The sequence below is a fragment of the Mirounga leonina genome, unplaced genomic scaffold (assembly GCF_011800145.1).
Source record: "Mirounga leonina isolate KUSES-001 unplaced genomic scaffold, KU_Mleo_1.0 Mir_151, whole genome shotgun sequence".
NCBI classification, from domain to species: domain Eukaryota; kingdom Metazoa; phylum Chordata; class Mammalia; order Carnivora; family Phocidae; genus Mirounga; species Mirounga leonina.
Genome location: NW_023270377.1, coordinates 64968996 through 64984009, shown reverse-complemented (window position 1 = coordinate 64984009; position 15014 = coordinate 64968996). Strand labels below are relative to the sequence as shown.

At 36.4% G+C, this 15014-nt stretch overlaps 1 protein-coding gene across 1 annotated transcript in view; it reads left to right on the top strand.

The window, feature by feature from the left end:
• The window catches only part of SCN2A (sodium voltage-gated channel alpha subunit 2), an 83766-nt gene that overhangs the window by 58759 nt on the left and 9993 nt on the right, over positions 1-15014 (top strand). The window contains exons 18-23 of the mRNA XM_035007867.1: positions 121-241; positions 4351-4505; positions 6095-6268; positions 10247-10369; positions 13043-13324; positions 14571-14624. Of these exons, the coding sequence (XP_034863758.1) occupies positions 121-241; positions 4351-4505; positions 6095-6268; positions 10247-10369; positions 13043-13324; positions 14571-14624 (909 nt within the window). The remainder of the gene's footprint in view (positions 1-120; positions 242-4350; positions 4506-6094; positions 6269-10246; positions 10370-13042; positions 13325-14570; positions 14625-15014) is intronic.

Here is a 15014-nt window from a genome sequence, read left to right as displayed (position 1 = left end):
TTTAAGATACTCTTGAATTACAGATCAAGAAAATGCATACAGAAGACTTGAGGGCACGCCTATAATTTTTATATTATAAAGAAAATATTTTAAAAGATTTTCTGTGGAATTGATTTTCAGAAGCTAAATGCAACTAGTTCATCCGAAGGCAGCACAGTTGATATAGGAGCTCCCGCTGAGGGAGAGCAACCTGAGGTAGAACCTGAAGAATCCCTTGAACCTGAAGCCTGTTTCACGGAAGGTAAGTGGGAACAGTGCATGTGAGCTCACTGGACCCCTTTACCTATCTCTTTCCCCATCCTCTAATCATCTCTATCTAGTGACCATTCGTTTATTTGTTTGGTTTTTGTTTTTTTCTGTATCAAAACAAAGATAATTTTTTAGAAGATTTATGTGATCAGACATTCCTATTTTTGTGCATACTGTTCAACTAAGAAATGCTGCTAACTATATGGGTGTTTTAGTGGCCTCCTAGAATATCGAATCAGAGAGAATGACAAATCAAACCTATCTCTCGTTAGCTTTAAAAAAAAAAAGGAAGAAAAAATTTAAGGTCCAAGAGGTAATTTATTGTTTACTGTTTTGTCAGCTTACAATGGGGAGTAAATGACAAGTGTACATTTAAAACTGTCCATGAGTAATGGTTATTTGTATCTGTCAAGATTAATTTTTTTACTTGTTCTGAATGATAATAGATAATAGATAATGAAATGCCAAAATATACTATGAGTTTTTAATATGGGACACCATGCCGTCAGGCCAATAATACCAAGAGGATTTTCTGAAGAAAGCTAAAATTATGTAATTTGAGGTGTGGATCAGTTATCTCTTGAACAATAATACTGTATATCTAACAACCCAGAACTTCTTAGCATATAGCAAAAAAACGTATATTTTTGCTCACAAGTCCATGGCCAGCCAGATGGTTTTGCTGATCTCGGATAGGCTCTCTTCCAAGCCTGAGGTTTCGCATGGACTCTTGGGCTGACTCAGCTCCACTCCACTCTTAATCTTGTCCTCCGCACAGCGAGCAAGTATGTTCGTGGGGTGAAGGCACAGGAGCAGGAGAGGAAGCCTAACTGCCAAGCCTCCTCTTTGCCAGGTTTGCTCCTGTCCTGTTCACCAAAGCAAAGTCACCTGGCCAATCCAGACTGTGTGGGAATGCACCACTAATGATCAAAGAGACAGAAAAATTTAGTACAATTTCTTCCCACAAGATAAGAAATTCTCTTCATTTCTTATATAAATCCCTATTGTAGGTACAGGAACATTTCTCTAAAACCCTGGATATCACTTCACATTTAACTCATTTTTTTAGTTAACAGCTGTTTAATAATGCATATCATGTCTTAGTCTCAAATCAATACTATATAGCAATTGCTTAAGCAAAAATTTAAAAATAGTGACATGCCTCAGGGCTGCCTGGGTGGCTCACTGCCCTAAGCAACCGACTCTTGATTTTGGTTCAGGTCATGATCTCAGGGTCGTGAGATCAAACCCAGCATTAGGCTCCGCACTCAGCGGGGAGTCTGCTTGGGTTTCTCTCTCTGTCTCCCTCTACCCCCTCCCCCTCTCTAAAATGAATAAATAAATCCTTAAAAAATTAAAAATGAAGATAGTGACTGTCTCAGATTGTTACTAGTAATGCAATTTTATTACAACTAATTCTAAAAGTGTTTCATTTGGGTTATGCATGTTTACATTAAGAACACTAAAGCTGTTTTAATTTAAAATTCAAGCAAATTTTAGAATATGTAATTACACAGATGTTAGAAATCACAATTGACGTCAATGGATTCTTTCAAGGTTGTTACATAAGATTATTTTGCATATACTTGTTGATTTTGGACTTTAATGCATTGGTGAAAATAAATACTTAAATATTAATTGTGAATTTTTAAATAATTTCAGAGGGAGAGCTATTTGTTCAGCATAAGTTATGAGGGAAGTCACTCTTTGCTATTTTCTTCAAAAAGTCTTCATACATTCCAGTGCAGTTACTTGATTATGAAAAAATATATGACTTCCCAAAACATTCAAGTGGTATATCACAAAAATAATTTCTGTGGAATTAGTTTTTACTCTTAGCTAGCTTATCTTTAGGGTCACAATAGATTCATGAATACTACAATAATAAGGAAATAATAAGTAATTATGCAATAATAATTATGGTACTATCAACATTTGTCTTTTGTAAAGTTTAAAAAACCACTTAAGTATGAAATATTTTAGAATATATTCTCTGTAGGATATAGAATAACTTAACATTATAGAAAATAATAATGAATAATATGTAGATGCCCACCAACCAACTTTAACAATTTGAATACTTTTGTCATATTTGCATCAGACTTTTTATTTAAGATAAAACAGATGGAGTTTAGGCCCATTTTGTTCCCCTTCCTTATCCCATTTTCTTCCTTTCTTCTCAGAAATAAACTAATGTCTCAAATTTGGCATTCATCATTCCCGCTAAAATTGGTCTTTTTCTGTTAAACTGTTTTTTCATCTCATATCCTCTCTAGAGAAAAAAAAAAACAAAACCTAAATTTAGTTCCATTTAATTTAATACAATGAATATTTTCAGGGCATATAAATCTTCTTGATCTTTTGGGAAACAGGAGTATGAAAAAGATCTTGCCCTCAAAGAAACAACAAATACAATGCTATTTATTTCTTAGATGAGAAGCTAATAACATTTTATAGCACATCGTTAAATTTTCATGAAACAAAGGATATGATCTCTCCGACTGACATTATAAAGTAGCATCTGATAAATATCTGTGCAGTAAAATATTATGCTCTTTTCAAGATGAGGTTTCCATTTTTCTATTCATTGATCAAGAGCCCTCTCCATGGTTAAAGCCTTATCTCATGACTCATCTCCCACACCCCAGCATCCTCCTATTCTATGTGCCGCCAGGTCCTGTCAGCTCAATGGTATCTTCTGATTCTTTACCACTGTCACCACAGTTACCCTTGTTTGAATCTCATGCATTCTTTTTTTTTCGTGCACTCTTAACTCCTTTTTCATCTTCTTTCTTCTATCCATCCAGTGCCTTTTATAGGCAGAGATCATTCTAAATCAGTGTTTTTATCAGGTAAATCTTCACAACTCCCAAATAAATCCTTCAATGTTTTACTCATTGGACAGTATATAAAATCTAAAGTCTCCAGCTGACTCCCCAGTTCCTTTTTTCAGATTGGCTCTTAAGTGTTTTTTCTAGTCTTGACTCCTAATTCTTTCCTTCATGCAACTTCTAGACCTATCATTGAGTTTTATTGATGTCATTGTTTCTCCATTCCTTTATAGCTCCTGTGCCAGACCTGTTCTTACATATCCCTCAAAGTCTAAGCTGAAATTCATTTCCTCTGTAAAGCTCAATATCAGAAATTAATCTATACCAATCAACTCTCACCATACCTTATTTAATTTGTGAATTTTTTTTTGCTTTCTATAACTATAGAATTTGTGAACAAAAGTCCCCTACTTAAAATGCACACTTAAAAAAAAAGATTTTATTTATTTATTTATTTGAGAGAGAGAGGGAGCATGGGGGGGAATGGGCAGAGGGAGAGGGACAAGCAGACTCCCCACTGAGCAGGGAGAGGACACAGGCTTGATCCCAGGACCCTAGGATCATAACCTGAGTCGAAGGCAGATGCTTAACAGACTGAGCCACCCAGGCGCCCCTAAAGGGCACACTTTTTTAAGAGAAAGTCCATGTTTACACATTCTACTATTATACTTTGTCCAATACAACTCCTTGAATGCAATAGAGATTTAATAAATATTTGTTGATAAGCCTTTGATGTAGTAATCCACAAATTATGCAAAGATGTTTATAATATTGTTGCTGATAATAGCCAAAATTAAAGCAACATATTCAATAATAGTGGAATAATTCTATAAATTCTGGTTAAGTCTGGTAATCTTATTTAGAGAAGTATTGTGAAACCTTTCACAGTTCTATTTACATACAATAAAAGGGAAATATGTATATTATACCATTAAGGGAACTATTTAGAATTCAAATGTCAATGTATGAATGGAATCATAAGGATAAGATGGAAATATCAACTTTTGGTGATTTTATTTTCTTTCTGTTTTTCTATATGTTTTTATGATGTAATATAATCCATTACAATAATTACATATACATAAAAATATTTGTTGAATGAGTGATTTTAAAAACCGTGCAGATGATTTCCATTTGTGTAAGTGGAAGCCATCTTAAAAATAGTTACTGACAATATATCAGGTAATAATGTAGATGAGTCTTCCACCAATACAAATGTACGTAATCAAAGAGTAACTATTTTTTCTTCATTTACTTTGACTTATTGTAGACTGTGTGCGGAAGTTCAAGTGTTGTCAGATAAGCATAGAAGAAGGCAAAGGGAAACTCTGGTGGAACTTGAGAAAAACTTGCTATAAGATAGTGGAGCACAACTGGTTTGAAACCTTCATTGTCTTCATGATTCTACTCAGCAGTGGGGCACTGGTAGGTGACATACGATCTACTCCTTTTCTTTTACTGAAACTCTTTACCTTCCCCCTCAATGAACCTCTTGTATGTTTTTAAAATATGGTGCTTGTGAAGTACGGGACATTGTGTGATATTCTTAGCACAGTGTGAGCCTCAGTAAATAGCAATTTTTATTGTTGTGGAGTAGGTCTCAGATTGAATCAAACTCAGATTATGGTTTCTATAATATTTAAAGAAAGATATTTCTGACTTTGAGTCATCAGAGGCAGTTCTTATTAAGAGTGATTATGCAGACAAGATATGGGATCATCAGCTAAATATCAAACTGCTTAACATAAGCTCCATTTTGCAGGGAATTCACTTGTCTTGTTCATGCTGATTCACTAGTGCCAGTCATAGTGAATGGCAAATAGTAGACTGACTTAATTCCTGACTAGTAGCAAAGTGAAAGCATTAAAACTTAATTTATGTCCGATTTCATTCAGTGGAAGGGTCAGTTTGGTCAAAATATTAATTAACATATGAAAATAGTATGACCCGTTTTCCCATTTGGTGATACAAATGTGGCTGCATTTCTTTTATTTTTTCAATTAGTCACTACAGGGTTTGGTGAGTCGATTTCATTAGGATTATAGTCTTGTATCTGGAGACCTCTAAGCCTGCCTCTACTTTGACTAAGAGTCCTGCGTCTTGCCATGTACTTGAGCAAAGAGGGTCAGCCCTGCGCTTTTAATGCCAGTAGAGAGGGAACTCTGAAGTCTCACCAGTAACTAGTGCCTTTGCTGTCTTAGCTCTTGGTTCTCAATCATACCCAGTCAAAACTCACCAAAGTGCATCACCATGCTGGCACAATGGCTGGCTTCTGAGGGGCTTCCAGCTTCAGCTATAAATTGAGCTGGAGAGACTTTAGGCCCTTGTGCCCTGATCACAAGCCCAGATCCCCCTTTTCTCCAAAAAAAGAAAATTTTCTTTTGTCCTTAATCCAGGCCACCAAGTTATCCTGATAGTTTTTCCTATAAGGCAATTGAGTAGGATAAATGATCTTTTCATTCCAGAACACCCAGAGACTCCTGAAAATGAATTCCCCACACTGTCTCAAGAGCTCTGCAAAATGTCGCAGAGCCCGGCGGAGGGGGCTTCCCCACATGCACCACACACGTGCCCATGCTGAAGGAGAGAAATAGAGAGGTGAAAGTGATAACCCTCTGTTCCTCTTTCCTCAGGCTATGGGGGTGGGTGGGTGGGGGGTGTCTCCTTGCCTTACATTTGCATTGCTGAGAGAAAACATTCTAGTATAATGAACAAAGCAGATCTACTCACACATGACTTTCTGCCTCCTGCTGTAGAGAGAAGCACCTGACAGTTTCTCAATATTTTTAAGCTCTTTGGGATATCCTGATACCCTAATTTAAAAATTACTTGAATTCATTGGTTGACTGAAGTGTGCCTGCAGATGACCCTAAAGCACAATGCCACCATGGGGAACACGAAGCCTTCCAGACGCGGGCCCCTGAGACGAAGCTTGCTGAAGGTTTGCTCTATTGAGACATCAGTTAGAGACAAGTTTATGACAATGAAGTTACATGGAATTTTCTCACTCACAGGCCTTTGAAGATATATATATTGAGCAGCGAAAAACCATTAAGACCATGTTAGAATATGCCGACAAAGTTTTCACTTACATATTCATCCTGGAAATGCTTCTCAAGTGGGTCGCGTACGGTTTTCAGATGTATTTCACCAATGCCTGGTGCTGGCTGGATTTCCTGATTGTTGACGTGAGTGTTCTGCACTTCTGTGCTTCATTCCATTGCCATGTGATGGTAGTTCTAGCAATGGTGACTGGCACACAGTAGGCACTCAGTAAATATGTAAATATAAATGATGATTCCCATTTTCCCAACGAGAAGATACCCCAAAATATTTTTTTGCTGATTTAAATTCATATACTTTCATAGGTGAAACAGTCAAATGCTGCCTTACTATACTTATTGATTTCGTTTCAAATCAATATTTAAATTCCAAGTTATACAGAATAATATATTAATGTAGAAGTTTTGCTTTTTTCACCCTTACCTTTGACACAATAACTATTTAAATTCCTCACAGTTATCTTTGACATTAGTGTTTTTGTTATCACCAGAGCTTATTGAGAAGTGTTTGTCCCACAGATGGGTTACTAATTACAAAGAAACTTGGAAGTCAAAAAAGCAGGAGACATACTTCTTGATTTGTATGATGGTTGAAACAGATTGACTGTGGGCCAGTTATTTAAAAGTTGTATTAAACTGCACTGGTGTTGAAAATAAAGTAAGATGGAGTACCAGAATATAAAAGTCTTTACAAAATTGAATACCAGGTTACTCCATGATTTCTGAGGGAGAATTTTGAAGAAGATCTTACCTTTTATTCACAAATATAAAATCTTAATTGAGCAAAAAAATTAAAAATCATTTTCATTTAGTTCTGGAGGTTTACTTCTTAAATACCTTTTAAATTAGTAGTCCATTCATAATGGCTAAAAAGAAACTTGGAAGTCCTTTTGTTTAGAAAAGACTAGGCAAGCCAGTGGGGACAGGGGACAGGCACATGGGGGAGGTGACAGGATGATGTTCACAGCCAACAAAGGAGGAGGAGGACCCTGGAATTTGCAAGAAAGCACAAGTGCTAACTAGTGCATTTTAAAGATAATATTCTGTTGATTGTAATTCCATGGAAATTAAAGACATACTTTTAACTTGAAATATTTTGATATATAAAATTTACTTATCATGCTAGCAAAATAAAAAAATGGAGACTTTCATGGAGAAAGTTATTTTTTTATAGTTTCAAATGAAAAAGTATCAACTTTGGGGGCACCTGGGTGGCTCAGTCGGTTAAGCTGCTGCCCTCGGCCCAGGTCATGATCCCAGGGTCCTGGGATCCTCAGCAAGGGTCCTCCGCAGGGAGCCTGCTTCTCCCTCTCCTCCCCAGTCATGCTCTCTCTGGCTATCTCTGTCTCTCTCTCTCAAATAGATAAATAAATAAAATCTTAAAAAAAGAAAAGAAAAGAAAAAATATCAACTTTTAATCCAATTTGAGCTTTCTAAGCACCAAACCAAAGAAACGAAATATGAGGAAAAGAGAGTTCTTTGAATTTAAGAGAGAGGAGTATCTTTATTATATTTTTTTCCTAATCTGTCTATAGCAAATCTACTATTAAATATAATATATAAGGCTACATGCAGAATTATATCAAAACTTTTCTGGCAATAAAAGAAGACAATAAATAAATACTTAAAACCACATATGATTGGATATTACACAATGGAAAAATATACCAATTCTTTTATTTGTATAATTGGATTACTGATGATACTTAAAAAATTTTTTTATATGTGATCATGATACCTTGGAGAATTTATAATAAAAATACCTGATATATAATGTACCTGTGTAACATTAAAGGCATTAAATCAAAATGACCTGAATATAAAGAAATTCTTAGGAGAAATCTAGTTGCCCTGCAGCTGATGCTCATATTACTGAGCATATCCTGATATTTACCTTCTTAGATTTAAGAAAATTATTATGACAATATATTAAACTCATCAATACTTTGCTTTATGTCAAATATATTCTTGATCATCTGTTTTGTTACGGAAGATACAAATATGAATGTCATTTTTCTGACTTGTAAGAGCTTACAGTCGACTAGTGAGGAAAGATACGTATACAACAAGAAGATGACATCTGTATTAGAAGTGCCATTCACTTCACTGAGGAAGGAGGCAAGGCTTTATGAGGCAGCGCCCTTGTGAGCTGGAGTTTGAGGGCTGAGAATGTCAGCAGATACAGATAAGGGGAAGGACACCAAAGCATTAAGACCCATGCATGCCAAGCAGGGCCTGTGCAAGCAACAAATAATCCTAGAGGGTAAGAACAGTGCCATGGGGTGAGGGAAAGTGTTTTCTAATTGGATGACAAGGTAAGAAAGGTAAGTTGGACAAGAGTTTAAAGAACTGTGATGCCATCCAAGGAGATGTAGGCCTCTGATCTAGTTCAAGAAGCCACTGAAGCATTATCTATGGAAAGTGACAAGAAAAGCTTGATCTTTTAGGGAGAGAAATTTGGTGCAGTTGTGAATGATGGAATAGAAAGGGGGTTTTTTAGAGACCAGAAGACCAATTAGGAGATTGTTCCAGGAAGAGGAGAAAGCATAAATGTATCTCCTTCTCACATTCAGCTACACAAGTCACATAAAATTGGGTATTTTACCACTTCTTTTAGTTAGCCAATAAATACTGCCCCTGTTCACAATTTTTTTTCTTATGTCCTACTTTTATCTTTTATCCTTTAGTTTATGTCTATTTCTTATTGATTCTGTCTTCAGGGAAGATAAAGTAAGTAGTCCAGGTCCTCATATTTTATATACAGAAAATCTTCACAACAAATGAAAATCCAGTAACTTTATTTTTCAATTATTAGTGAAGAGAGGGCTCACAAGGCCTAAAATTAAAAGTTTAGATTTTAGGGGCACCTGGGTGGCTCAGTCGGTTAAGCGTCTGCCTTTGGCTCAGGTTATGATCCCAGGGTCCTGGGATTGAGTCCTGCATCAGGCTCCCTGCTTCTCCCTCTACCCTTCCCCCCCTGCTCATGAACTCTCTCTCTCACCCGCTCTCTCTCTCTCTCAAATAAATAAATAAAATTTAGATTTTAGGGAAAATATGTGAACCACTTAAGATAAATTTTTGTAGCTCATTTTTGGCCAAATTTAGAGGGTTTTTTCTATTTCACATTACATGTGCAAAATTAGTGTGAATAAATTTTGTGGAACTTTTCTGTGTGCTTTTTCATAAAAAATGATTTTTTCAAATATCCAATAACATCATACTCTTAAAAAAAGCTCTATTACACATCTATTTTTATTTATCTGGTTTTGAAATTCAAGTGTCCTTTAGGACAAAATAGTTTTTCTTAGATTATATAGTTTTAATGAGTTTTCTATGTATTTTCAAGGGAAATCAGACATTTCTGTGCTACCTCTGACAGTTGTTCTTTTCCTTTTTAGTTGAGATTTTAGAATTTCTATCAACTACATTAGTCATCTGTATAAATGACTAAAACCATTGTTCTGGCAATTTCTAATTAGTCATACTGAAATCTCAATTTTTCTTTTTTTTGGTTAATTATTTTAATTTGACCTAGTTCGTGGTTTGATGCCCTCATACTGAAGTTGCGGAAAGACAAAGCCACTTTCAGAGGCCTAGATCTTTCTGAGTGTGTTTGTGTTCAGATTCACCAGTGGTTTGCTTAGTTCACCTTTGTACTTACACTAAGTTTTAGTCATCTCCCTTTTGGGTCAGCTAAATAATAGGAGAGATGATAAAAGTTTACAGATCTGTAGATGAAGATTGCATTTCAGTGGGATTCTTATTCTTGTTTTGCATTTAATTTAAAGAAAAAAACTGTTCTTATCAAGAATCTTTGCAAAGAGAACATGTGTAGCTTCTTTCTCATAAGTTTATGGCAGTGGTTCTCAAAGTATGGCTCATAGACCAGTATCTTTAGCCTTACCTGGAAACCTGACGATTCTCAGGCCCCACCCCAAAACTGCTGAATCAGACTCTGCCAGTAATCTGTGTTTTCAACAAGCCCTCCAAGTGATTTTGGTACTCACTAAAGGTTGCAAACTACTGGTTTATTGCAGAGCAAGGTGGAACCGGGTAAGCGTTTTTGTCTGTAAATGAGAAAACCATGTTGCTTTCTCTGTATAGGTGTCATTGGTTAGCTTGACTGCAAATGCCTTGGGTTACTCAGAACTTGGTGCCATCAAATCCCTCAGAACACTAAGAGCTCTGAGACCTCTGAGAGCCTTATCCCGGTTTGAAGGAATGAGGGTAAGACCGCATGCCTTAGAATTTGCTGGAATTATCATTGAGAACAGACTGACACTTTGTACCCCAGAAATGACAAATCCGTGGAGAATTTATATCTTGTACATTCACACTGACATAACCTATCAATCAGTATTTGTCCGACATCGTAAACTTGACACTGTTGGAGACACAGAATAGAATGCCGAAGTGATAGCTTCTTGTTAGAAACAATTAGATTGCTCGTAAGTAGATTTTTCACTCTGTGGGAAATCTCTATCATGTTGTGTAGACTTCTGATGTGAGTCAAGATTAGTTAGTTCATTCCATTTGTAAATGTGCAGGAAATTCCGCTGACTGTAATTTAAAACCCCAAAGGATTCCTCATCATTTTTTCATTGCTCCATGTGATGTGTTTGAGCCTTTTAAAATCCGAATCTGGCCCTTTAGCTTTCAAACAGGCTGAGGTGGCTAAGAAGTAGGTCAGCTGTGGAAATCCAATCCTCATTTAGAAAGGTGGTACAAAGGAAGAAGGAGGAATTTGTGCTACCATTTGTCACCCCCTGCGGGGCACAAAACCTGAGACCAACACACCCTCAGCACAGAGGAAATGATGACATCCTATCTCTGTGGATTTTGCTATTATAAAAGAAACTGTTAGAAAATGATGCTTTTTCTGATAATTTGAAAGTCTTTACCTGCGACTTTCTCTGAATGTTGCAATCAAAAACAGAAGTGAATGATGTGTGTAGGTGTGTGTGTTTGTGTGTTGGTGTGCTCATGAAGAATTGGTAGCTGTTAAATTCTTTTCACTTTACCAATTTAAAATCACCGTTTTTGCAGTAGTTTTAATTTTAAAAGGGCAATTAAACTCTCAGTATTAGAATAATTTTCATATTTTCTGTACCAAATTTACATAGATAAGGACCTAAATTGCCAGCCATTCCATACATCTGACTATCTTGGAAAACACATGTATTATGTCTTTGCTCTCCAGTTTTTTGTTTTTTTTTTTTTTTAACTCTGTTAACCAGAATCTCCTCACATTTGCAGAGCATTTGTTGTAGTGAACTTAAAAATAAACTGTCAAGGGGCGCCTGGGTGGCTCAGCCATTAAGCGTCTGCCTTCGGCTCAGGTCATGATCCCAGGGTCCTGGGATCGAGCCCCGCATCGGGCTCCCTGCTCGACGGGGAGCCTGCTTCTCCCTCTCCCGCTCCCCCTGCTTGTGTTCCCTCGCTGTATCTCTGTCAAATAAATAAATAAAATCTTTAAAAAAAATAATAAAATAAACTGTCAAGTCTACAAGTACCTCTACATTATCAGAGAGTTGAAGTTCTCATAATAACACTATAATAAGTTCTTGAAAAGTTACTTTCATTTAAAAATACTTTAAAATATTGGGGCGCCTGGGTGGCTCAGTTGGTTAAGCGACTGCCTTCGGCTCAGGTCATAATCCTGGAGTCCCGGGATCGAGTCCCGCATCGGGCTCCCTGCTCGGCAGGGAGTCTGCTTCTCCCTCTGACCCTCCCCCCTCTCATGTGCTCTCTCTCATTCTCTCTCTCTCAAATAAATAAATAAAATCTTTAAAAAAAAAATATTATTCTTTACTGAATAGGCTCCAGGTGCCAATTTGCAGGTGAGTTGTGCCTTTTGCCAAGTACCCGTCTGGTATGATTGGTTGTAAGATATCGTTACTCGTATATTTATATATGTGTGTGTATGTATGTATGTACGTATGTGTGTGTGTGTGTGTGTGTATGTATTTTTATGTATTTTTATCCCATAAGTGAGTGGAGGAAGATTAATGCATGTATTTCTTATATTTTACATCCTGCTCCTTGATAAAGTCTATTGCTGAAGTAGGTTAGGTGCACTCGCACAGAACACAATTTTTAGCTAAATATTTCCTTGAGGGATAATTTTAAAAAGTGCTGAAAAATGTTTCCTGAAAGCCCTAGTTAATTGAGAAAGCTGCAAGTAACAAAGTCATTAAGTGAAAACCCTGGGCTCAAATTGCGATGCTTTAGGAGAATTTTCTTCTGAAAGGGATTCCCCAAAGGGGGATCAGAGAAATGAAATAACTTGCCCAAAGGCGCACAGCTAATTTGTGATGTAAACTGGGACACAGAGCTCCTGACTTCCAAACCTTTTCCCCCTGTCACGTATTCGATTTCCATGCTTCGATCTCTTTGCTCCGAAGTTGTAGCTGTAGGGTGACCCTAGACTACACTGCTTGGGACAGTCCTGGCTTATACTTGCTTTCTCAGAATAATTATTATCAGTGTTCCCTTTTGCCCTGGAAATTAACCCTCACGTGTTGTTCTCTTTCACTTTCAAATTTTGGATAGTAAATTTTATGGTTTGCAAATGTTCGGAAATTATGATATTCACACGCTGACACTGTTGCTGTTGCCATGTCACTATTTGCATTTATAATCAGTTCCATTCTTTGATGAACATCTGCTCTGTGTATGTTCTTACCTCTTGAGAAAACATTCCACGACATAAAATAGATTTTATATCATTCTGAACTGTAATTGTAAGATTTTTTATTGGAGCTACCAGGTACTAGTTTCTGCCCAATATTTAGCTTTAGGAACAGGTATATTTTCTGTCACTTGACTGCTGTTCTTTTAATAGTGTTCAAAAATGGTTGTTGAGTTTTCACTTATTTTCCCTTCTCGTTTCTGCGCCAGGTTGTGGTCAATGCTCTTTTAGGAGCCATTCCATCCATAATGAATGTACTTCTGGTTTGTCTGATCTTTTGGCTAATATTCAGCATCATGGGAGTAAATCTCTTTGCTGGCAAGTTTTATCATTGTATTAACTACACCACTGGAGAAATGTTTGATGTAAGTGTGGTCAACAACTACAGCGAATGTAAAGCCCTCATAGAGAGCAATCAAACCGCCAGGTGGAAAAATGTGAAAGTAAACTTTGATAATGTAGGACTTGGATATCTTTCTCTGCTTCAAGTAGTAAGTAATCACTTTATTATTCTCTGTGATTTATTATTAAAATGAATCTGAAATCGTCTCTCTCAATATTTGCAAATACATACTTCCTCAAGCCCATCTGCCTAGATTCTTTCTGATCAGTGCTGAACTCTCTTTTCGGCATCACGCTGGAAACTGGACTGCTCTACAAAGTTTATGGTCTTTCAGACTAGGCATTAGCTACCCCAGCACCAGTCCTTGGTTACTGAGATTTCTATGTAGTTCCCACTCTTTTACCCCATCCCTACTCTGAGCAAAATAGAGGACCTGGCCCTAGCATGGTGTTGGAAAAGCGTGTGTGTGAAGGAGGAGGATTGGTAGATTTCTCCTCAGCAGGCAGACAGTATCAAACCCTCGTCAAACTTTCATCCACCCGATCTCCACCACCCCCTTAACCAAACTCCCACCTTTCATCTGTTGCACAGACACCTACTCTGATCCACACCTTTCCTGCCTGTTGTTTGAACTTCTTCTGTTAGGGAGATTGCGTTCCTGCAAACAAAAATCTTCTACCAAGTCTATGATGTCTGTTATAAATTCATAAAAATCCATTCAACTTCTTAACTGACCACTCTCTGAGATGATCCACCTGCATGATATCTAACGCTATATGAATGTAAAGGGGAAGGACAGATCCTGTGGCTCTAAGGAACTGAAAAAAATGTATAAAACTTGTTTCTAGGTGCAGTGTCTGCACAAAAACCATAAATATTTAAAAGAGTAAATTGCAGTTGAATATGTTTGTTTTCAGATTAGGCAACTACTTCATCTTATGGAATAATTGGCTTAAAATAGTATAATCAACGATATGGAGATTTTTCAAGAACAAATCATGATTAGTGATTGGCAATAATACCAAAAGAATAAGAATGGAAAGCATTAAGATCAAACAATGCAGCATATTTTCAACTTGTGTGATGCTATTTTATCAAATTTCATGTTATATTCTTATAGGTATATCAGATATGATATACCTATAAAAGCATAAAATATGCTTTTATGATAGCATATTGTTATAATCGCTCATGATTTATAGATTTATAGATGAATGTAAAGTTGAAGTATTTTCTATGCATCTATTACAAAACTTTGCCCAGATTTTAAAGACTAACCCCAGACTTTTATATACCTGTTTTTGAATGATTGAATTGGTCAATCTGATACTTAATTTCTTTTCTAAAATTATGATTTGTGGGGGAAAAATTAAATGGTATGACTTTTTTTACAGGCCACATTTAAGGGATGGATGGATATCATGTATGCAGCTGTTGATTCACGAAATGTAAGTCTTTTTTAGAGGGAAGATTGTTTAATTTGATCCAGTGACTATTTCCACAGTGTTGTAATTTACTAATAAATAAAACAATGGGTCAATTTATAGAAAACATCTATATTACAAAAAAAATATTCAACCTTGCATTATTTCTTCCAAAATTTGATTTGAATGTTTTTCTCTACTCACTGTAAGTCTTCTAACACATCTTTTCTAGTATCTAGCGTGGCACCGAGCACTTAAAATTTTGTTGATTTTGCAAAATGAGACATTTTATTTTTGGCTCTGATAGTTCTGGACATTAGTGCATTAGAAGCCCTCAATCTGTACATGCACTTTCTTTATCTGTCACAGATTTCTTCCGTCTTTTTATCTTCCCTGGAATAGGAAGAATCTGGC